A 23305-nucleotide genomic window follows, 5' to 3' on the forward strand; every position below is an offset into this window, starting at 1 on the left:
GTGAAGGAGGCCCTCTGTCTGCAATTCTCTGCTGCTATCTCTATGTGGGACAGCACCCCCCTCCCTAGCCCCTGAATCAGTGTTGTGCTATTGAACATCTTCCAGTCTGGAAGCAATCTCCTAGGTGTGATCACACCAGGATCACACCAGAGCTGCAGAAAAAGGGGTTATTCTCACTCTCCTTGGTGACTCACGCCTTTGCATATGCACATTATAACTCCATCCAGTATATCAGGCTGCTTGGCTCCAATTCCTAACTCATGTTTAACTTGCTACCCATCATCACCACCAAGGTCTGGCTGTCACTATAGACTGGTCTCAGTGTCATTGCACTCACACAGACCCCTCATGCAGCTACAGTTGCATAAAGCTTGCCCTAGGTGCCTTATGCTGTGGGGCAAAGAAGCCGCCTTAGAGCCTCGCATCACAGCAATCACATTGACACACTAATGTAGACAAGTCTCCATCAGCTGTGATTGTTTGCCAGGTACCTCCCTCCCCTCGCGTGACTGGTGTGGATTATTTTTTCCCCCGTCGGATCTTCATTTCGGTAATAAGTCTATTCTCTAAATACAGCAGGGGAGGAATGGAGGGAGGGAAGGTGGGAGGGAGAGGAGCTACTTGAGCTAAAGCATAATGTTGGCACAAGATCAAATGGGGATAACCTGGGCGTGAATAAATTTAGGCTGGAGATTAGAAGGTTTCTAACCAGGAGTGTGGCTTTGCTACTGCCTTTCGAGCAGAGCAGTAGGGGCCAAAACAATCCTTCAGGTGGGCCTGGATTAACTAATAGAAGGGACTCTGTGGCCCAGCAGGGGATTAGACTCACTGCTCCAGGAGATCCCTTCAAGCCCTGTGTCTGTATTGAAATGCCACATCTCCCTATGAGCTCCACTGAGTGGGAGGATGCCATCCCAAGGTGAGTTCAAGCCAGGGGTTAGGTCCTGCTTCTCTTGTATGCTGTTGCCCCTTCTTTTGACACTGGAGCTGCACCCGTTTCAAGGGGCAGGGCAAGTCCAGGACCCTAAAGATGGACTTTCCAGCAGCAGAGAAACCAGTGGTGTAAAATCAGCCTAGGCTTGATAACTAACTTATTTCACTGTACATGCATGAACTAAAATGGTCAAACAGCATGCAGGGCAATCCCCTTCTTCCAAAATATCAACCCAGGGAGAAAGTCTACCTCAAGGGCTGATTTCTGACCCCAGGGCCCAGAAAACTCCCTTGCTGCTCACACAGCTTCTGTTTTCCTCAGTTTGCCTCTACACGAAACTTGTGCATAATGCAAAGCTGACAGCAACACAGCAAGTCTCCCTAAGAGGCAAAACTTGTTTGCACACTAAGAAAAAGGGAAATTGGAAAACTGCATGTGACAGCGCCACCTGCCGATACCGTAACAGCATTATATTTCTGCCCATGGTATTCACAACCTTTCCAGCTGCACCCCCCCGCCTCCTTCCCCTTCCCCAAGTGCACAAGAAGGGGGAGCAGGTGAGAGGCACTGTTCCCTGGGGACTGGGCACGAGCCTACAAAGCCCAGGTGTGACTGGTTGTGTTCCCTGGATGAACACACTGCGTCCATCTCCTAAGCTGCAGGGAGATTGCTCAGCCCTCTTTTGGCTTTGATTAAGGGGGAAAAAAAAAAGTCTCCCACGGAAGATATTCCAAAAAATTTACGACTCAATCAACTAACCCAAAAGGAGCATAAATGGAATTAGTTTTAATATTGTTAAGTTGCAAAAATACAGGCATATGTGCATGCCAAAGCTAAAACGGATGCATGCAGAGAGGCGAAGCATATGGGGGCCCATCTGGTAAAAAGCGCATTGCTAGACCTTCCTACACTTCTCATTTACAACAAGAAGCAAAGTTAGTGAACATAAATTTGCTTTGCAAAAAATGTGCAAGGAACAGCTTGCTTGCCCATAACTGTTTTACTGAGCAAGATATGAATAACCTTGATTTCTCATCTCAGCCACCTCATTCTCACTCTCAGGGGATTAATTAGCCTCTAAACAGGTCTTCAGATGGGAAAGCAGAGAGCCTTGTAGCCTTGGAGAGAGAGAAAAAGGAGGAAATGACAAGACTAGATGACAGAGCAGGTCAGCACATTAGATGTCACTCGTTAGTTGTTTGTGTTGGAGCCTAGCACAGGTCACAAGTGAGAGGAGTTTGTTAGGTCTCCATTTATTGCCATTTGATATATAGACCAATTTGAAAGCGTATGCTATGCCACAACATTGGATCAGGCAAAATCTGAGCAGGAAGACAGCAAAAGGAAGATGGAAGGAGGGTGCTGTATATATCAAGTGAGTCACTGAAACTCAGTGGGGAAGACAGATGGGGGTTCAGGAATAGCACAGCGAATGTGCGTTCATTGGGGGCTCACAGACGCTGGCAGAGCTGTGCAGTGACCAGTACTATAGAACGGGTGACTTAATGGGGCTGTTGAAAAGTTTGGGTAGAAATTAGTTTGTGTCCATGCATTTCCAGGACCAGCACAGGAAAGGGGTCCTGCTGTGCACTGGGAAAGGAGCAGGTGGGACAGATTAGGGTGGTAAAGGTGCCATGGATCAGATACAAGACGAGACGTCAGCAAGGACCTGGTGGGCAAACAATTAACAGCAGGGTCAAGGTGTGATCGAAGAGCTGCCTGGAGACTCTTGAGGCTCCCGGGCCCAGGCCTAAATTCAATTAGTGCAATCAGCTCTTCAGGTCAATGAGAACTGACACGCAGAATATGTCAGAGCAGAAGCAGGAGGGCTGCAGCTGCCTGTGTAGGGATGAGCAGACCCTAACTTTAAAGCAAACATGTAGCAACATCACTGAGCTTGGCAGGTCCTCTGAATGCATCTGTTCCCTTTGGAAACAGTGGATTCTAGCAGCGCTCACTAACCGTTCTGTTTTTGCTTGGGAATTAAATGAGAGGAGGAAAAAAAAAATCAAATCCTTTTCTAAATATGATACCATGCAATATAAATAGGAGCAGGTGTGGAACAGCAAAGCTGCCCAAAACGTCTCCTACTGCAGATGCAGCCACACGGGAAAACAAGTTCTCTCTCGCACATGTGGGACCGAAGAGTTGCATCGTCCAAGCGGAGGCACGAATTGTCGGTTTTTCTCTGCCCGTGGTTTGCTCTGTGATTCCAGGCAAGTCACTTCACTTCTCAAGCCCTTTACTCCCATCTAGTTTCTATGTATAAAATAAGATTTACCTCCTGCCCAGAAGGGCTTGTGAAGCTGAATTCATTGCTGTTTGCAGAGATCCTTGCCTTTATTAGTATTCAATAACGCGTCACTTTTGAGGACTTCTGTCTGTTCTGGTCCCATCAGAGAAGGGTAGCAGAAGTGCCAAGCAGGCTGCGGCAGGGGTGTTTCTTGTGCTATGTGAAACCGATGTGAAACCCGGGAAATGCTCAGACCTTGTGAGACTGCTGCAGCAAAAGGCACTAGGGAAGATCATCATCCGGCAGTATCCCCCTATGAGTGCACCTCCAACTCTCCAAAGGCCATTACTGGCACAGGCCTGCAAGGATGTCCCTTGAAGCTGAGAGGAGTGAGAACTAATGACAGCATCTTCAAAGAGGCCTCTGGCCCAGATGAGTCTTTGCATCTCTAGCAAGAGAATGACCTTGGCTCTGACAAGCTTCAATAGCTCTCTGAACTGGAGCGTTTTCATCCCCCAGTCATTTAAAGCATTACTGCAACATCTGAGAGCTTTTCAAGCTTTAATATAGCCTTGTCATACTCCTGTGAAGTAAGGAAGTGTGATTATCCCCATTTTATAGACGGGAAACTGAGGCACAGAGAAGCTAAGTGACTTGTTCAAGGTCTCACAAGAAATCTGTGGCAGGGCACGGGACAGTCAACCCCCTTACCACTGGACTGTTTCTCCTCTCTAGGGCTGCAGCTGGGGAGAGCACTCCCATTCATGAATCAATGTTAGATTGTATCGTGGATTAAATACATACATATATACACGACAATAACAAAAAAAAGCTCTTGGTCTAAGTTTTCAAAAATGCCTCGTGGTTTCTGCTACCTCCGTTACTGGGTGTCCAAGGGAAAACAAACTAAAAGGGCCTGCTTCTCAGAGGGCAGGTGCTTGGTGCTTCCCAGAAACCAGGTCCCTCAATTCAGATGCACAAAAATGGTCATGGCCAAAATCATGAGGCCACGTTTAAATATAAGGCTCCCATGCTTAAATATAAATTAGGGAGAAGGAAGAAGGGAAAACGCTAACAAGAGACAGGAAGTTAAGAATTCAAAGCCATGAAAACAAAGGGAAAAGGATATAAAAGTCAGCTGGGTTAAGCACAGATGGTCAGTGTGAATCCAGGATGTCCCCTGCTTTCTTCTGTTCCCAGTGCAATGGCAATGCTAACAACTTTCTGAAGTTAAGTCTCTTGTTTAAGGGGGAAAAAAAATATTTTCCTGTAAGGTCTATAAAAAGTGACTTAAAGCATTTACCAGAAGGCAAGATGCCTTCAAAAAGATCTGCAGGCTTATATAAATATGTATTTAGGATCAACTAAATACATACTAGGGATTTCAAGCATTTGTAAAGATGTCTTACTTCACTGCCTGCAGAGAGAAATTGGTTTATGTTACACATATTTTGACATTTGTTCCACCAATTATGATTTAGTACATGCAATATATCTTATGTTAAGCATGTATTAGTACACATAGCATGCAGGTCTGTACAAGTGCCTACCCATGTTTTAAAACAGGTAAGGGTGTTTTGTTACATGCTTATATCGTATGCTTAGTAGATACAGCTCTTTGGCATGAACCAATTACTTTAACTAGAACACAAGTTATTCCTGTTTTGCGATCCATATTCCGTATTTTAGTACATGTATCATATATTAAATTCTTGCCTGAAGTTACACTTGTTTAAACCTTGTCTTTATGAGGAAAATAAAACTTATTCTAGAGTTACGATTTTAGAGAGGAATTTACCATATGACACACGTACCAAAACTCAAGAAGGAAACAGAGAAGTAGGCACAACACACAACAAGCATGTCGATACATGCACTAAATCCATGTTAAAGGCATGCCACACACCTACCAACACGTGAGCAGTAAAAATGGAGTCCTGATGGCTAAGGTACATGCACTGTACATTTTTTATTGGGTTGTCATGCATGTTTTGGCCACTTTCATTTTACACAACAGGCTTCACACCACTGTGCTGAGTGCATTAGGGTTCATTTCAAAATGGCCCAGGCAACACGGATAGGCGTAAAGCTTGAAATCTGTATTACGGCTAGATGGGCCAATCCTCCCTGCTTGATTCCACTGCCTCCAAGATTCAAGATCTGCCCAGTAGGTGAAGCAGCGAGCACTGGATTGCTTTGAGCATGTTCTCCCCCCAGCCACTGGGTCCTCTATACTGATTAGAAATCCAAGATACGGGGTACAGGATACAAGACAGGAGACAGTCCCTGGTATGCAGCAGGCGATTTATGATGATTGCTAATAATGGACAAGATGAAAGAGCAAACACGTTATTCTAAACAAGAGTCCTGGCTATTGGAATAAGGTGGATCCAGGAGAAAGCTGATTCTGCAGCCGAGTGGCAGAGATGCTGCTTCCCCAGGTGCCCAAGGCAAGCAACAGCAAGATCTGTTCTGACATTTTAAGTGGAGAAGTGCTAAACGGAAGTGGGTCTCAAGGAAAAAGCTAGTTGGGGGGCAGGGGCAGGGCTGCCGCAAGGCACAACAGAGATGACTGCACTGGGTGAGGAGACTGCAGGAGAGCTGGGAGTGAATGAGCACCAGCAAGTGCTGCACTCCTACTGGCAAAGGGCACCAGCAGTTGGTGGACATATGGCTGTCAGCGCTCTCGCCTCCTTGCAAGGAGGTTCTTTGGCAGATCCCCTAACTAGCATCCAGGGCTTGGTACACAGAGCAAATCAGGTGTTTTAGCTGTATAGAGCTCTGCACTAAACACTGCGAACACAGTAATGCCAGGGAAACTGGCCCCACGGCTCACTGACAGCAGAGGCTGTCTCCTTCCAGGGACCAGCTAGCATCTGGCTGGCTTTAGTAGCTACCACTGGTAAATGTCTGGTGGCCTGCGTGAGTTGGTCCTCTTCTCAGTGAACGAATATCCCTATCACAAAACCCACGGCTGCTAACTGATCCACTGCTGGCAGCCTTGGTAGTATCATGGTGACAATACAGGACATGGAGACTGATCTCCTCACCCCCAGAGACAGTGCTGTCACAGGAGGGCCAAGGTGTAGTGGGGATCTGTGTCCCAGCAATTCTCCAGGTAAACCAGGCATTCATGCAAGGACCATCCCCAGGGACAAAAGAGCTGAGCCTTCAGGTCCTATTGCTGAGAGACCACACTGCTAAAAATGCCAAGGAGGGGACCGGGCAGGGTAGGTAGGTCTGTGGTGTAGACAATGTACAACAAGAACAGGACATATTCACACTGGCCACACACAATTCACTCAGTGAGAGCTACTTCAGTCACCAGGGCCATCAATCCAGCATCATTTATGAGAACTCACCTTCTGATAGAGCTAAAGAAACTCAGCAGACACTGGGCCAGGTTCTCCTCCTTGAATCCATAAAGAAGGGGTTGGGCCAATGCATACACCCAAGCCCTGGATGTAACCTGTTATCTCAAGGACTTCTCTGAACCATACATAGCATTTCACTATCACTGGTTTTCAAAGAGACAGAATGGAGAGAACTGGCCAAATTATTAGGACCACAATTAGGAGGTGGGCAGTCACCCTGGGTCGAAGCACAGGCCAAGGTGGGAGGGTGGGGAGGGGGAGCAGGAACACAGAGCAGGGACAGGCCAGGTCTGGAGCAGGCTATAGCTGTACAGGGTCAGGACATGGATTGGACAACTGCACATCTAGGCCAGGAGCTGGCTGTCAGAGGATAAAGGTCTGGAAGAGGAATGAAGTTAGGAAACAAGGCCCAGGGCACAGGTAACCAGGAGCAGGCAGTCAGGAGCCCAAGGACAGACAGGGGAGTATCTATCCTGCTGAGTAGCCTGCTGAGCACTGAAAGGCAACTGGGACTAGGTGGGAGTAGGTGTAGCTACTGGCACCCAGGCTAAAAGTTATGCCACTATAAGCAAGGGTTAACTCTGGGCCTTTCTACCTAGCTTGTCTTAGGGTTAACTTCAGTCCGCTCCATGAAGATACAACAAGCAATGTGCAGTCCTCCAACATCCCAGGATGCACCACTCCCAGCCCTTCCATTGCAGAGCAGGGGTAGAGCCCAGGTGCTTGGGCTCCTAGCCATGCCCCTGCTGGCAAATCAGAGCCGTCTAGGTAAGAAACAGTATTAACCCTTACGGTGCCACTGTCCACGGCATGGTTTAACTTGAATGCCACTTAACATTACCCATAATTCAGTGTGGTCTAAGTGGAACATGTCTAACTCAGGTAACGTGGGCCAGTTGGTAGCAATCTGGCCAGCCGGCTGCCCTACCCCTTGACACAGGTAGACTCGCACGTGCAAATGAACTTCCAGGGACTTATTTACCTTCCACCTCCCTCCTCCAAGAGTGTGCTGTGTTCCTGTGCAAAGACAACAAGCTGCAAAAATAAACCAGTAAAAGGTACAGCTAGGAGTCAATGAATCAGGTCACATTACCGGCCTGTCTCCTTCAGCCATAGCCAGTCCCTGATGTCTTAAGGGAAGGAGTCACTTCACCCCATTACACAAACACCTCGCCAATTATGCCATGCCAAGGATGTGCAGAAAGAAGTCTTTTCCTGACCCCAGAGGTGATGTGCTTCAGACAGAAGCACGAGGCCTGCCCAGCCTCCATAACTGACTTGCTGGTGCCAGAGCAAGCATATACATCATCCGAACTGTGTCTCAGCCTCTGTTAAGTTCACCGACTTTCCACTCCAGAGGTGGCAGAGTCAGGCCCACAGGGTTTCTTTGCTCTGGGCCATGGTCTTTGTTTGAAAGCAAGACCATGTTTCCATTCACAGAATGTCCCAGCCTTGCGCATTGGATGTCCACCTCCAAATGGGATATCAAAGGCATTCCTGACATCAAAGTCCTCAGATATCTACCTGGATCAGGGCAGGAAAATGACTGTGATACAAGGAAGAGGGACAGTTCAGATCAATTAACCCCTGAACTAAACTTCCCCGTGGGGAGATGAGCATTTACATTCAGAAGCCCTGTTCTGCTGTCACAAGATCAGAGCAAGCCCCCTAGACTGTGATGATGATTTGCATTACAGTAGCACCTAACAGGGGTCACCAAGCTGACAGCTTCCTTGTGCGAGGTACTGCACTGATGCATTGTGGGAGAGTCCCTGCACTGTTATCTAGAGAGACTCTTATCCAGAGAGACAGGCCAAAGATTGTGGGATGGAGATATTAGTTCTCCAGTTTATAGATGGAGAAGTGAGATGCAGAGGCACTGACATGCCCAAAGTCACACGGACAAATCTATGGCCAAGCCTAAAATCGGACCCAGGTGTGCCGAGTCCTAGCAAAAGTCTTATTTATGCCTTGCCTGGGAAGAACTGGGATGTGAACAGACAACAAGCACGCAGAGTTTAATACTGCTCCTGCACACCCGACACAGCCTCCACATCAATCATTACCCATGACAGGCGCCATTCCACAGCTGGCGTAACCGATGAGAACAACGCATCAGGTAAAGAAATGAGATGCATCTGCAGAGCCAAATGGGGCGTTGGACCCCAGGGGCTGAGCTGCAGGATAGGATGCTTTTAGAGCCTGTTGCCGCACTGCGTGGGTGTGGATTGCACAGCTCCCGTGCAGTCTATTCATCACCTCCAACCAGAGCTATTAGTCCTTTACTTGCATGAGCACAACAGTGACAATGTCCTTTTATCCAGGTTTCCCGCTGTGCTCAGATACACTGGGGCTAGTGATGTGAAGTGTAGTTAAAAAATTATGCTTACTGATTCATATTAAAGTGGATGCAGCTGCCAGGCCATGTTGAAGATAGGAAAGCAACATGGCATGCTGTTCATCCCTGATCATTTAACTCCCTGCTCACTGACAGCAGGAATCAGAACATGCATGTATCTGTGTGCACGTACACTGTAACGGGAGGCCTGTGGCCCCATTACAGAGAAGGGGAAAGGAAGGGTGCCTATGCCTTTAAGGCTGCAGACATGGATCTGGCCCCAGCCCTTCTGGGTATATAAGCAGGATGAGTTAGTCATCTGTCCTTGGGGTAGCTGGAGTGAGGAGTCAGGACCTAAGCCTTGAGTGGGACTGGATGGGGTACAAGGGCTATTAGAGGGCTGCACTGGGTGGGATGAACGCTGAGAATAGCAGTCCTGTGGACGTGGACTACCTCACTTGAGATGGTTGAAAGTTTGAGAGTGTTGGCAGATTTTGGGAGCCACAGATGACTGAAGCTGTTAAAAGCTGACAGGCATAGGGTGGCTGTAAGGGGAATAGGGAATGGGAGTTATCCAATGCTAGGCAGCTTGACTGGGGAAGGGTTGGCTGCTTGCACTGCTGTCCAGAGACAACGGCTCTTTAGGAGAGCGGACTAGGACCCGTCTGATGTGAGAAGGGGTACCATTTAGAGGGACTGCCTCTAACCTGGACTGAGGGTCTATATTAATGTATCCCACTGAGGTGTAGCAGAGGAAATACTGGGTGTCCAGGTGCCTGGAGAGGCAGTTAGGCAGTGGAGATTTATGGAGCAAGACTAGGGTCCTACTGCATGAATTGCCACCACAGATATATGTCATACCTGGTGTAAGAATTTGAGATGTCCAGGAAGTGTTTCCTATATTGTAATAATAACACACACTCCATAGCCTTCCTGGGACAGCCTATGAAAATTCAGAGCTTGAAGAAAAGAGCAAGTCTAGTGGTGAGAGCAAAAAAACCTGGGAATTGGGACTTCTAACACTTTCTCAGGTTTGCCACAAATTCAACATACACTTTTAAGCGAGCCACTTTACCTCTCTGGGGCTGAACCTTTTCCCCCACTGTAAATGGAGAAATAAAGACACCAGTAGATTGAGAGCATTCAGCTATTAATGTCCACAGATTGAGAGCGTTCAGCTATTAATGTTCATAAACTGTTGGGGTGGTTTTTTGGGGAGGCGGAGGAGATAGGCAGAGAAGGCATTATTAATATAAACAACAGGTCTTTACTTCTGCACATTATAGGTACCACCCCCTCTTCCTTGGAACAGGAATAGCATCCAACTGTTTGCCCTGGGAATAGCATCCACCTGTTACTTGATTTTGCTTCCGCAGTATACTTGCAAGCACTTCTGTTTATTTAGCACAGTTCACCCAGACACATCAGTCATTCCTACAAATGTTAGCATCCCTCCAAGGTAGGTAAGTACTTTGACCTACATTTTATGGTTGGGCAAACTGAGGCAGAGAAGGATGAAGTAACTTGCCCAAGGCAATGCAGAGACTTGGTGGTAGAGCCATAAATATACCCAGAGGGGTCCTGATTCCAGCTTCTCTGTGGAATTACCCAAGGCTCCATCAATAAAACCACATGAAAAACTACCAGTGAAGGATTAAAGGCAACACAGCACATACAGAAATGCCAAGGAAGATGCCATGAGCAATCCCTCTTGGTAACCCCTAGTGCATTTCAGCGTCTCTGTTCAGAGTCAGCCCAGATGCCCCCCAACTCCCCTTCTCCTACCTTTTTTGGACAGGTGTCGCCATGTCACGGTAGGCTCTGGTCTCCCGAAGGCCAAGCACATGAGGGTTACACTGCTGCCTTCGTTCACGGTGATGTCTGATGAGATGTTTATGATCTGAGGGGGTACTAGAACGAGAGAGAGAGAGAGAATTAGGAGAAGTGCCTGAGCTGGTGGTACACATTACTGACATCTGCCACACTTGTGAGTCTCCATCCTTTTGCTATGGGACCACACACCTGAAGTGACTCAGTATTGAATTATTCATGCTGATTGTGGGCTCCTCGTTGAGTGCTGGCCCCACACAGGAAATGCAGCATCAGTCAAAGGATGTTTGAAACCCCTGGAATAACCTCCCCCCCACCTCCCCACCCCCAAGAGACAGCACACTGTCTTCCCAAGTCTCCCTCCTTTCTACAGGAGATGGTGCACAGGTAGTGCAGGAGGAACATTTGACTTGCTGGCATGCCCTGCAATTGGGAAATGCTCTAGAAGTAAACTCTCTTTTTACCTTTACTTCTCAGCAAAGTTTTACAAGCAGGAGGGAACTGAGAGTCAGTTCACTATTAAAGCACGTGCCCCTGCTGCCTTGCATGGCTTCATGGTATTAGCTTAAACCATTGACACCAGCCTGGGCTCATCATATAGGTGAAAAAGTATGTGTTACACGGATTGTGGGTGAGCTCAAATCAAAACACCAGATCTCCCCACCTTGTGGTACTTCACAAGGTAGCTCTACTGTGAAAGGAAGGAGTGATTATAACATACACTAGCATGCCTCTAGCTTAACCTGGCTAGCAGCTTTAATAAATAGCAGTGAAGATACAGTGGCATGGGGTCAAGCACGTGCTAGCAACCAGTATCCAAACTCTGGGGCCCCTGGGGGCATGCTCCACTTGTGAGTAGATGCTGGAGCCTATGCCACTGAGCTTTTCAGATTTGTACTGATGCTTCACAGCTGGGCCCAGAGCCAGGCACACAGTAATTTCTCACTGACAAGAGAAATAATCCCTTAGGTGCTATTACAGCTAGATCTAAGATCCACTGAAGTCACCCGAATTTCTACTGGCTTTGGATGAGGGCTGTTAGTTAACTGCCTTGTAGTAGGGTTTCATAGCACCCAAAAGTATTCTGCATGGCTTAGACACATGGGGAGACAGGCTTCTACCCAACAAGGTTCACAAGCTCCACAAGAGGGGAAAGAAAAGGAAAAAAAAATTGTAGGGGGAAAGGGTGGAAAGAAGGAAGGGATGATAGGAATACTTTCCCTTATTCTTAACCCCCTGCTTTCTTTCCCCCATGTAAACTGGAATTTAAGAAAATCCTCAGCCCATTTGCTTTTGGAGCCATTCCTGCTGTTTGTGACCCTTGTTCATTTAACCTGCTGCTGTTGGTAGCTGGCTTGATTTTTATCCTAGGCAGGTGGCCTTTGCAGCTGGTGAACTGCTTTATTTTTAGACAGTTGGGTTGTACTTCTGTCCCTGAACAGAGTGTGGTCCTGCCTGCAGTACCTTCATGCAAACTTGCATGTGAAATGGTTCCCCTGCAGTACCCTCTCACATGCACAACCTGAATGTGAGATTGGCATGGCTCTCCTGTCCCCAAAGAGCAGAAAAACACAGGTTTTTCTGGGCCCTCCACAACCCACACCCACACCAGGTGCTCAGAAAGGCCAAAAGGTCCCATATGTTTCAACTATTTTATTTAACCCAAAGGTGATTTACTCATGCACAAGGGTGACTCTGGATGATAGGGGGAATTTTAGACCCTGGCTGCTTTCCAGCCTGCTTGGATTTTCTATTTCAGTTCAGTGTCAAGACCCAGCTGGGATCCTGGCAGCTGAAGGCGAGGCACAGACATTCAAAAACCCAGGACAGAACTGAGTTAAGGTACGCTGTTTTTTGTTAGCAGCATAATTTAGATCAGTAGCGAACAGAACACACATTCACCCTTTGGTGTTGGCGGTGGGAGCAAATCTTAGCCCAGGTTTTGCCATTTTTAAACCAGTCCACATGTGCCAAACTTCTGTTCTGTTACAGGTATAGACCAGTTTCTGATCACTTATCCTGGTAAAAGTGTAATGTCTGTACCTAGCCTAAAAGTCCTGAAGCAGAAAGGCTCCCTGCCTCCCAAAAACCCAGGGTTAAGCTGGAGGTGTCCCCTGCTGACCCAAGGTCTGACCTGCCACAACAATTTGGTTGTTTCCTGCTGTCTTCCTCTCAGCATCCAACGCCCTCAAAGTGATTTTGCCACCTAAGAACAAACTCACGCTTCACCCTCCAAAAGCAGCCACATGCACCTAAGCCGGCTCTTCTGCTTCCAGGGGCTCCTCGCTCAGCGTGAAACTCATCTCTGGTTTCCCACTTCAAGAAGCACTAGCTTAAGCCTCCTACCAAGTGAGATCTATCACTAATTTGCTCTTAGCAGAGGGGATGAAGGTGAAGCCTTCTTAGAGAGATACATGTTTCCTGAATAATCTGCCCCTCTGGCCTCAAGTCAATTTGGATAGCTGATTTTTGGCTTTCTGGCCCACGTGGCCTTGGTGCTTGACTTCTGCATCGGTCCGGTTTTGTTACAGGACAATTCAAATCCATAAATGAACCTGAGGTTCACCAGGACAGAAACCGGTGAGAGAAGATAGGAATCGGAGGCAATTTCAGAGCTCTGCCTCACTACAGGCAAGTGACAACGACCCAGAATTTGGGTGCCCGTGCTCAAAATGCACCTGATTTTCAGAGGGGCCGACATTGTGCAGATGTGGCTGATCAGCGGCTTTGCAAATCAGGCCCAGAACAACTGAAATGGCCAACCAAATACCAAAGCACTTAACACCAGAGGCTTCTTTGAAAACCGAGGCTGTGAGCCAGCCTTAGGGGTTTCACACCTGGAAGCTGGACCCTCAAAATCATAAGACTGGCTTGCAAAAAATTTATATATATATATATATATATATATATATATATATATTTCTAATGGTACATGTTGCCAGCTGGCTTCTGAAGTCTCAATGGGTACTTACAGATGTGGAAAAAGCAAAACAAAACAGCACTTTACTTTCACCTCGGCATGCCCCCATGCCAAGCAGAGCGCATGCCCAGAAGAGGATTTGCATCTGTTTAGCTCAGCTCGCCCGGCGTCTGTATAGCTTCAGCAGTGCTTTTTGGCACTTTTATCTAATAACTGATTACATCAATCCAGCTATTAGAAAAAAGCATCAAAAAGCCCCGCTGAAGCACACGAGCTACTCAGACACTGGGGAACCAGGTCAAACTGATGCGATTCCTCTTCTGGTAAACCGCTGTTTGGGGTTTTTCTTTTTTGTGCATCTGTCTGCACCCAACATGCACACGTGGCTTTCTTTACCATAGTGAAGAGCCAGGTTGGTGTTTTCTTATGAAAGCCAGGAAGAGTTCCTCACAAAAGCATGAGTCTCCACCCAGCTGGCGCTGTAAGTAAAACTCGGGATGCGTGGAGAGCCGTGATGCAACCACAAGAGTTGCAGCAATGCTTTCACGGCTTCAGTTTGCACATCTATAAAACGGAGGGATGAACTTCCCCGCCCCCCCCCATCTTCAGAGGCAGCTGGGTGAACACAAACTCACTGAAGTGTGTAACCAGCTTGGATACTACAGCAGCGAGGGCAAATACCTCGCTAGTCAGACAAGTAGGTTATTCAGAAAGCATTCAATCCCGAAAGCTTCATTGCGTGGTGTTGTGAAGCAGTGGATGGTTAGAGGGAAGACTGCCAGCCAAACCAAGCTTCAATTCTGATGGGCTTTTTTTTTTTTTTTTTTAAACTCTGCTCAACTGCTGGGAGCAGGAGGACTGAAGAGGCTTTTGCAATGTCTTGAAACCTTTAGGGGAAAAGTTCTTTTGCTTTCAATCCTCATTCTACTGCTGGCAATATAAAGTGTGGCAGATTTAAAGGATGGTTGATGTCTTGCGGAAAGCTGAAAAACATCCTGTGAAGAAATTATTCTCAGTCCCCCCCCCCCCCCCCCCCCCCGCCAACCTCTTAAAGTTTCTGCATTTCTCTTCAGTGCTTCTTTTATTACAAAGGACACTGGAGTGAAAACATGTTCTTCAAGGATTCATCTTTGTCTCTGCTGTTTGTTCTCCACCTGAAATAATAATCTCCTGTTTGTGCCTTCACAGTTGGTTGCTATGGAAGTGATTATGTCCTTGGTATCTTTCTCCCATCATAAAGCAAAGGAGGAAAAATCTAGTCGGAGGAAAGGGTGGCCTCCTCCAGAGCAGGTTTGCAGTCCATTGATGGAGCCATGGAAGATACTCAACATATCCCCATAGTTTTGTGGTTTACTCTTAAATGAAGATTATCTGGGATTACATGAGCATTCATGGAAGATAAACGTCTGCTTAACCACAGGCAACAGCGATGCAGAGGGTGACAAATAAAGGAAGCGTAATGCAGCCCTTGGATATCTCTAAGTGCAGAGTTCTTTGCAGCAGGGTTTGTCTCTTCCTTTCCGTATGTACAGAGCCCCGTTCAATACAGCCCTGATTCTGGTTATTGTTTCCAGGTGCTAAGGTCCAGTGAAGCTGGATGAATCTGCTGCTGCAAGCTGAAGAGATGGGTGCCCCTTGCAAATGTATGCCTAAAACCTACTCACTTGCACTGCAGCACCAGCAATTCTGCAAAAGCCGTGCTTAGATGCTGCATTATAATTGTGTCATGTTGGATCAGATCCTATTATATTTATGATTGCTTTTCTCTCCTCTGTTGTATTTTGTGGAGAGAGATGATGGGGAATGAGAACAAATGATTATGAATTACAAGGATATAAATACATGCCATGATACTGGTGACATCACAAACACTCCAGCTTTGCTCTGGTGGTTTATAATGATTGTTTCTAGAGCATCTCTGTGTGTTTATTTATAGCCGTATTCACGGTTTCCCTCCTCTGAATGTGCCCAAGGCATATTCTGCTGCACTCTGAAGAAACTGAGGTTACTTCTGGCCCATCATTCCCTTTTCCTCCTCTTTGGTTTTGTATCTCTGGACTTTGTAGTCCTGGAGACTGACATCCTCCATCCCCCTCCTCTCTCCACCCCCGCAGACTTGCCATCTAGCGTGACTCATGCCAAACCTAGGAAGGGGATACAAAATTCATTCTCTGGGGTTCATTTTTCTCTTCAGTGGGTGCAACTACACATGCACTTTACTACAAAGTAGATTAATTAGCTCCGCAGTAAAGCACCATCTACACGTGATGCTATTAAGGGTGCAGTAAATTCATTACCTCTGCTGTAAGACAGTACTGATGGATACTATCTTATGACCGAGTCCTGTTCAAACGCACACGTAGACGGTGACCACAAGGCGCAAATTGTGCCCTGTCACCCCAGCCAACTGGAAGCCAGACCTCCAGTGCTTGCTAGCCCCTTCGCCGCCCAACACTGCCCGCTGGAGCTGATCCCTGTGCTCCATCCCAGTGCAAAATGCTGCTGGCTTGGGTGCACTTGTAGACACTATGCATGGGAACAGAGTACTCTGGCTCAAACGGCTCTGAAGTTTATCGCACTGCACTCATTGCATGTGTAGATGCACCCTGCATTTGCTAAGCCAGCCTGCCTGGTGGTGCTTTTAGCCATTCTTAACCTGGGCTGGATGTGAACTGGTGATTTAGATGGAAAACGCATTGCTTGCCTCTGCTAACTTGTCCCATATGCCTCATCACTTCCCCTTGCCTTTTGTGCTCTAGTATCTTCTCCTTCTCCTCTTTCCTCATTCATCCCTCTCTTTCTAGGCACCTCCTGGTTTCTTTCCTAGCCTTTTGCCACTCTATTATCCCTCTGCCTTCTCTTGACCCAGTGCCATGCCTCTTTCCCTCCTTGCGTTGGTGCTGAATAGACTGCAGGATTCTTGTCACTGGCAGACAGGTGGGAGCAGGGAACCCCACCCACAGCCACTGCCCCCTGCTCAAAGCCCATCAGCACCACTCGTAGTACCAGACAGGACTGAATACAGAGGGAAAAGAAGAGCAGGCTCACAGATCTGAGGATGAGATGTGTGAGTAGAAATCAGATGCTATTCTCTATTCTGTGGGGTAGCCCATACTACGGCTAAAGATGGCCTGACATTGTTAAAAGGGTGAGATACCTGACCAAGATCACAAACACTCTGGAAGGTAGTTGTAGGGCCAAGCAGGCACAATGGGAATGCAGGTCTGTCATTTCAGGCCGCGAGGAGGCGGAGAGACCAGATGCATTTGCAGTCTAAACTGCCACCATGGAGAGACTCTCCAGGTTGGCCCTGCAGGTAATGAGCATCTCATCTGCCTTGAAGCTCCAGTACATGGCATAGCTCTGACTTAGAGGTATAACTTCTAATTTTACCCCTGCAAGTCAGCATGCCCAACTGCTAACAACAAGGGCCCCAAGCTCAGTGGCCAGGCTTGAGCTCGACAAATTGCTAGGTTTAGGGAGAGGATCAAGTCCACATTTTCTTGCTATATGCAAAACAAAAAAAAAAAAGCATGAAAATTGCTGATAAAAACATGATAACCGAGTCTCATTACAGCCAAAGACAAGTCTCATATTTTAGCATTTTTATTAAAGCTTTTTAAATTACCGAGTGTCTGGTATATTCAATACCAGCCTAAGTGATTTATATTAGTCTATCCCCAGATACTTCATCTAATAAATAACTTGGCAATCTCCTAACCCATAAATATCCCTGGCCCTGGCAAAAAGCAATTAAAGCATGTTAAAAAATGCTGCTTCCCAGCACTCCAGACTGCAATGTCATTGGATGCTTCTCGCAGAATATTTCACACCACTTACTGTGCTGAAGGAGGAGTAGAGAGATCCAACCCAAAACACACACGTGCGCACAGCTTTATAAAAATCCCCATTCAGAATTTATGCTTTTGCCCCAGCTAAAAACCCAAACCTACACACAAAACAAAGCTTAATGTTTAAACATGTCACAGTGATGCAAAGATATTAGAGAGGAAACCATTATTCCAGCAACAAGTATTTCTAGCCACCAGAGACCGCTTAGGTTGCTAAAATATTGTTGAAAAAACACGGTGGGAAGCATTTGAGCTCAACCATACTTAAAATGCTGTGGCGCTAAGCACCAAGACAGCAGACTAAAATGTTATTAAAGGCTCCCTTGTTGCCAGTCCAGAATATATTTCAGGTTAATAAGGATCAGCGGTGTGCCAGGTGGAAGTCACCCATCTTTACAAGGGAAGCTTGAAGTTAAGAGCTGAGCCCCATGGTGGAAGTCCCTCTGGGAAAGCCTCTGATCCTGTTTTCACAGAGACAATCAATAGGATCATGTTTGTGTTCTGCGCTTTCCAAACAGCAATTCCCTGCTGGGTACTGGTAGGTCACATTGGGTTGCGTTGCAAAACTTCTTCGAGCGCCAAGAATTTGCTCCTGGTGAATCACTGTGGAATTCACCTGCCTGGGTGAAAAAGGGTTCAGTGTTTGCCACCGTCTCCCACAAAGACATGCTTTCTTCTCATACTGAATGCAAGTTTTATTAACCAGGTTAAAACAATATGGGCCTTTCTCTCTGCTTTTCTAGGAAGGCTTTGGTCTTGGACATTGGTTCTCAAACTTTTTAGACTTATGGTACTGCTTACAAACTTGGGAGAGTCCAAAGGACAGCCACGTGAATAATTAGAGGGCAAGAGAGCGGGCCTTATGAGGAGAAGCTGAGAGGCATGGGACTCTTCAGTATGGAGGAGAGAAGGCTCAGGGGGGACTTGGTGGCAGCCTACATCAGGGGTGCATCAGGATCTGGGAGATCGTCTGTTCACCAGGGCACCTCAAGAGAAGACAAGGTCTACTGGTCACAGACTTCTGGAAGAACATTTTAGACTTGACACAACGAAAAACTTCTTTACCATCCGAGTCCCCAGAGTCTGGAATAGACTGCCCCTCAGAAGTGGTGCAAGCACCTGCTCTGGACCGCTTTAAGCAATGGTTGGATGCTTCTCTTGCTGGGGTCATCTGACTAGGGCTGGCCCCAGTGACCTTCCGAGATCCCTTCCAGCCCTAATGTCTATGAAACTGGTAAGCTTGAAGCACCCTCCAAAAATGCCAGCTCCTGGTTTTCTCTCATGTTTTGACTATAGAAAAATAATAGAGCAATTCTTCTGTTGCAAAAAATTCGAAAGACCATAGACTCCTATTTGAAATTCCTAGGTTTATTTTGTGAACCATGCTTGCGAACAGTGCTAACATTGTGTGGCACCCTGTAGCACCCTTGAAAGGATCTCAAGGCACCACAGGTTGCCACAGCCCCCTGACTGAGGATCATTCATCTAGGACCTAGGTTAACAAATAATAGGGGCCAGGCAATGGGGTGCTGTCACCAACTCTGCTGCTGACTTACTGTCTGCACCCGAGAGAATCACTTCCCCTCTTCAACTCACCTTGCCCCACTGTAAAACAGGGATAAGCGCTGCAAGCTTTCATACAAGAGCCCTGAGCAGATGCTTTTGCCTAAAACCTTCCCTAGGCTGGCTTCTTGCTATGGATTTAAAGAGGATTATTAGAAATCATTGTTAATGTCAGACAGTGAGAGGGCTGGATTTACCTCCAACTGCCCCAAGTGAATGACCTTAAGTAACCGCCACTACTGTCCAACAGGGCCACATTCTTCGCTGCTGCAAGCAGGTGCTGCTTAGCTGAAGCCAAGGCGGTCACTTCATACATGCATTTTGAATTAAGTCAGTGGAGTGACACTCACTTATCTCATCAGGGAATGTGGCCCCAGAAGAAGGCCCCTTCATTCTCAGGGTTGCCGACAAGATGTGTTGCAGTGGTCTATACCAGCTGGAGTTTCCTAATACCCTGCAGACCTTACAGCTAGGAATATTGCATTGTTGTAGCCCAGCCGGGAGGTGACAAATGCATGAATAACTGAGGCTAGACTATGTGCATCGGAATAGGGCAGGGACTGCCCTTATGGGACAGGCAAGGATGCTAAACTGAACTGACCAAGTGTGTGTGGGCACCTTTATCCAAGAGAGATCCCACTGTGGCCAACTTCTCGGATCCCACTTTTCCAGATGCTTTTTCCTGCCCACCAGCCAGGTTTTGGAGTACAGGACGGCTCAGGGAGGAGGGGGATGAGCCCCCCATAAGCCTTCCCCATAAGAGACAAGAGTCCCCATCCCATCCCACACCTTTCTAAGCGATGCAGGTGGCAGCCGCGGCTCCTTCCAGCTTCTGGCTGCCAGCACCACAGACCCCGCCAAGAGTTGGCTTTTAATTTGAACTCTGTCATCAGCACCTTGCTCTGATTCAGCTTCAACCAGGTATTCTCCACCCACAAGCCTATCTTGTCCCAGCACAAGGCCATCCTGATGGTCATGGGGTGCTGGTATGTGTTACCTGAATATTGCTGGAATCTGAAGCCATGTTGTCTGACCAGTTCACCCAGTGACACTGTGGACACCAGAAAGGTCCAGAAGGATATTAACTGCTACCCAGTGGGCTGAGGAGCACAAGCCCCTCAGGGCAGCACTCAGGTTGGGCTCTGGAGAAATAATTTGTCCTTTCCTTCATCTCCCTCTGCCAAAATTCCCTCCTCCTTAGCCAGGCTTTGACTGGCACCAGGCAGGAAAAGGCTTGGTGCCATTTTGCCTGGATTTCTGGCAATGCCTCTGAAAAGCCTTCATCGCTGGGACTGTTATGCAAACCTCTTCCCTGCACCCGCTTCCCTGGCACCCCGTCCCCTCTGCCCAGTGCTGTTGTTTCCACTTGGTTTCAGATTCAACTTTCTATGATGTCGCTAGTTCCTTAAGAAGAACAAACTGCTCTGGAACGACCTCCCCCCAAAGCAATCCTACATCTTTTACCCTGCAGGGATTTGCCAGCGCGCTCCGAGCTGCAGATGTTTGAGCAAACAGGATTTTGTCCAGACAAGTGACTTATGATTTAAAACCCAAGGGGAGGGGAAAAAAAGCCATTGATTAATGCTCTTCAAATGCCAAACGGTAACCAAATTTCCATTCCAACTGTTCCAATTCAAACAGCTGTTCCACACCCATTCAGCTCTGTTTATAGTTTATTCTTTTTTAATTATTGTGACAGTCCCTCTTGGTACAAGCCTCCTCTGAATGCTCTACAACATTATCCATATTTTATGGGGGGGTGTTAAGTTTTGGAAGAAATGAATCGGCACTGGCCCAATCCCAGACAGCAGGTGAGAAATTTAGTCTGCTGAAGAGGGACTTGCCAATGTAACTCACAGGGATTTTGGAAAGCATCAGGATGAACAAGTAATTCTAGGCTGTTTCAAATCCCTGTCTGTTCCCGCAGATGGTGTGTGTATTCCTAGAGAAAGGTGACCAGGGAGGACACTTCTGTGGTCACCGGTGCGGTGCAAACTCCAAAGGGAATGTGTCCAAAATGGCACCAACACCGCTGTGCTTCCCCCTAACTCCAGACCTGCCTTGGATACAAGCCAGGCAATGTTGCATTAGTGAATTCCCAGAAATCATTACTGGAAGAAAATATGCATTTGGACACAGGGCAGTTCCCATGACCATGAGAACAGGTCTACCTATGGAAGTTGGGGCCTAAGATTTCACTATGGTGAAATAGGAAGTAACAGCCCTCAGAAGTTTTGCATTAGGATAGACAGAGTCCCACTGGCAGTTTCTGTACTGTTATAAGTCAATACTGTACTCGTTTGGCTACCAGTCTGTGACTTCTGATCAGGGGCAACGTGGACGGGGTGAACGCAGGTGCACGTGCACCCCCTGCGCATGGCGGTACACCCCCTGCAAAAAGGTGATGCCAACACCCGGGCAATCACCACTTGCCACGACCCAGTGTCGGCAGCACCTTTTCGCAGGGGGTGCAGCACCACACTCAGGGGGTGCACGTGCACCGGCGTGCACCCCCTACACGTCGCCAATGTAAATAGTAATAGTAAAGTAATAGTAAATACTATTCATTGCATACAGGAAGGGCACACACCAATTGCAGATGCTTCCTCAGCCTGATGAAGGGTTGTTATACCCAAAAGCTTGGAAAGAATTTTTCCAACTATCTGAGCTGGTCTAATAAAAGATATCACATTTACCCAAAGAATCTTGTCTGCCTAGATCAATAAAGCTACAACGTATACCCCTTTATAGGCCTGATGTGTTCAACTAAAAACATACTGATCCTATATCAAGACCAAGCCCCAGTTTCTTCCTCACGCTGCACCCACGCCAGGTATCCCCCCCAAAACACATCACACGAGCCCCAGCATCCACCTCAGTATAACATCCCTGACCTTTCCACAACACAGGGATAGAAGCTGCCTCCCTTCTTGCGGTTTGTTCATGGCTGTCAGGTAGCTATTGAACCCACATTCACACAGCAGAGCTGCAGGACAGTAACTATTTCTAGTCCCTACCAATCTGGCTCTGGATTTGAGAGTGACCAAGAGGTGAAAAAGCAGTTTTTTCCAACTCCCCTGAGTCAGCCAGGCCCCCACAAAAGATTCCCTTCAGTACATGGTGAACATTAATGTACAAGACTGTGTCAAATAACCGATGTTGGGGGAAAAAAATCAAAATGAAAGAAGTCAGAAGGGAGATGGAAAAGTTTTCAGGGTCATAAGACACATTTGTGGGAAGCTTTTAAAGTAGTATTTAAGAGCAACTGAGCTGTTGCCATGGAAATAGGTAAAAGCTAATCCATTATTTGTAACCTTCTGATTCCAGCTGCACCCAGCTGGGGGGCGTTCTGCCATTTCCCCCTCCTCTTTCTCCAAAGCTCATCTTAAAAATTATAAAAACAAATTAAGAAAAGAGAAAACAGGACAGAACCTCTTACAGTCTGCTCTACTTACATAAAAGAGTGGTAACAGAGGGAAGGAGAGAGGGTCAATGAGTCTTTAAACTAAAGAAAGGAGAGAAAGGTTAGAAAGACTTGAAATACTGCGCAGCTTCAGGCTGCCCTTCCTGGTAACATCTCCCAGTAACAGCGACCATTGAGCTCTACCATCCCAGCGGGCAGCTGCGAAGAGCACCAAGCACAGTGATTGTAGGGGTGGAGTGGTGGGTCTACCTCACTGTCTGGATTCAGTGTTACAGAAGGCAGGAGTTTTGAAAATTGGGGTGAATAACGAAGATGAAGCTCCTGTTAGTTTTCTTTCCCTGGGCAGAGAAGTTGCATGTCGGTACAGCTCCAGAAGCTTTGGTCTAAGACTTCTGCCAAATGCTGTCCCTCTGCATCCCAAGCGTAAGCGAGGGCCTTTTCATTTGGCTGGGGGGATGAAAGCCCGGGAGACAGACCACCAGCTGCACCACTCTCCGGTGCACGGCTATACAACCTTGTGGGCCTTAACCAGGCTGGCCCAAGGCACTGTTGAGTTCAGGCATTTGGTATTGATCAGCTACCTTCCTCTCCAATGGATTGCATGAGGACCACACACAACGACAGCCTCCCCTCTACGTGCGCATGTGCACATGAGCGTGCCCACACGCGCACACACAGAGTCTCTGTGAGTCCATTACTTCATAATAGCTGTAGGCCCCTTATCCTCCCACGCAGGCTCTTTCACAGCAGACTTCCGAAAGTCATCTGCTCTGCACGAGTGCATTCGCAATCCTTGTATTCAGGATTTTTTTCTTCATGTACAAGGCTTAGTCTTGCA

At 47.3% G+C, this 23305-nt stretch overlaps 1 protein-coding gene across 3 annotated transcripts in view; it reads right to left on the reverse strand.

Moving 5' to 3' along the window:
* Positions 1 to 23305, reverse strand: part of LOC149853431 (opioid-binding protein/cell adhesion molecule homolog) — a 649187-nt gene that overhangs the window by 72401 nt on the left and 553481 nt on the right. For all 3 annotated transcript variants that reach the window (XM_090027258.1, XM_090027257.1, XM_090027259.1), the window contains one exon: positions 10665 to 10790. In XM_090027258.1, coding sequence (XP_089883384.1) covers positions 10665 to 10790 — 126 coding nt within the window. The remainder of the gene's footprint in view (positions 1 to 10664; positions 10791 to 23305) is intronic.

The sequence above is a fragment of the Crocodylus siamensis genome, chromosome 14 (assembly GCF_052110815.1).
Source record: "Crocodylus siamensis isolate JL-2025a chromosome 14, ASM5211081v1, whole genome shotgun sequence".
Taxonomy (NCBI): Eukaryota; Metazoa; Chordata; order Crocodylia; family Crocodylidae; genus Crocodylus; species Crocodylus siamensis.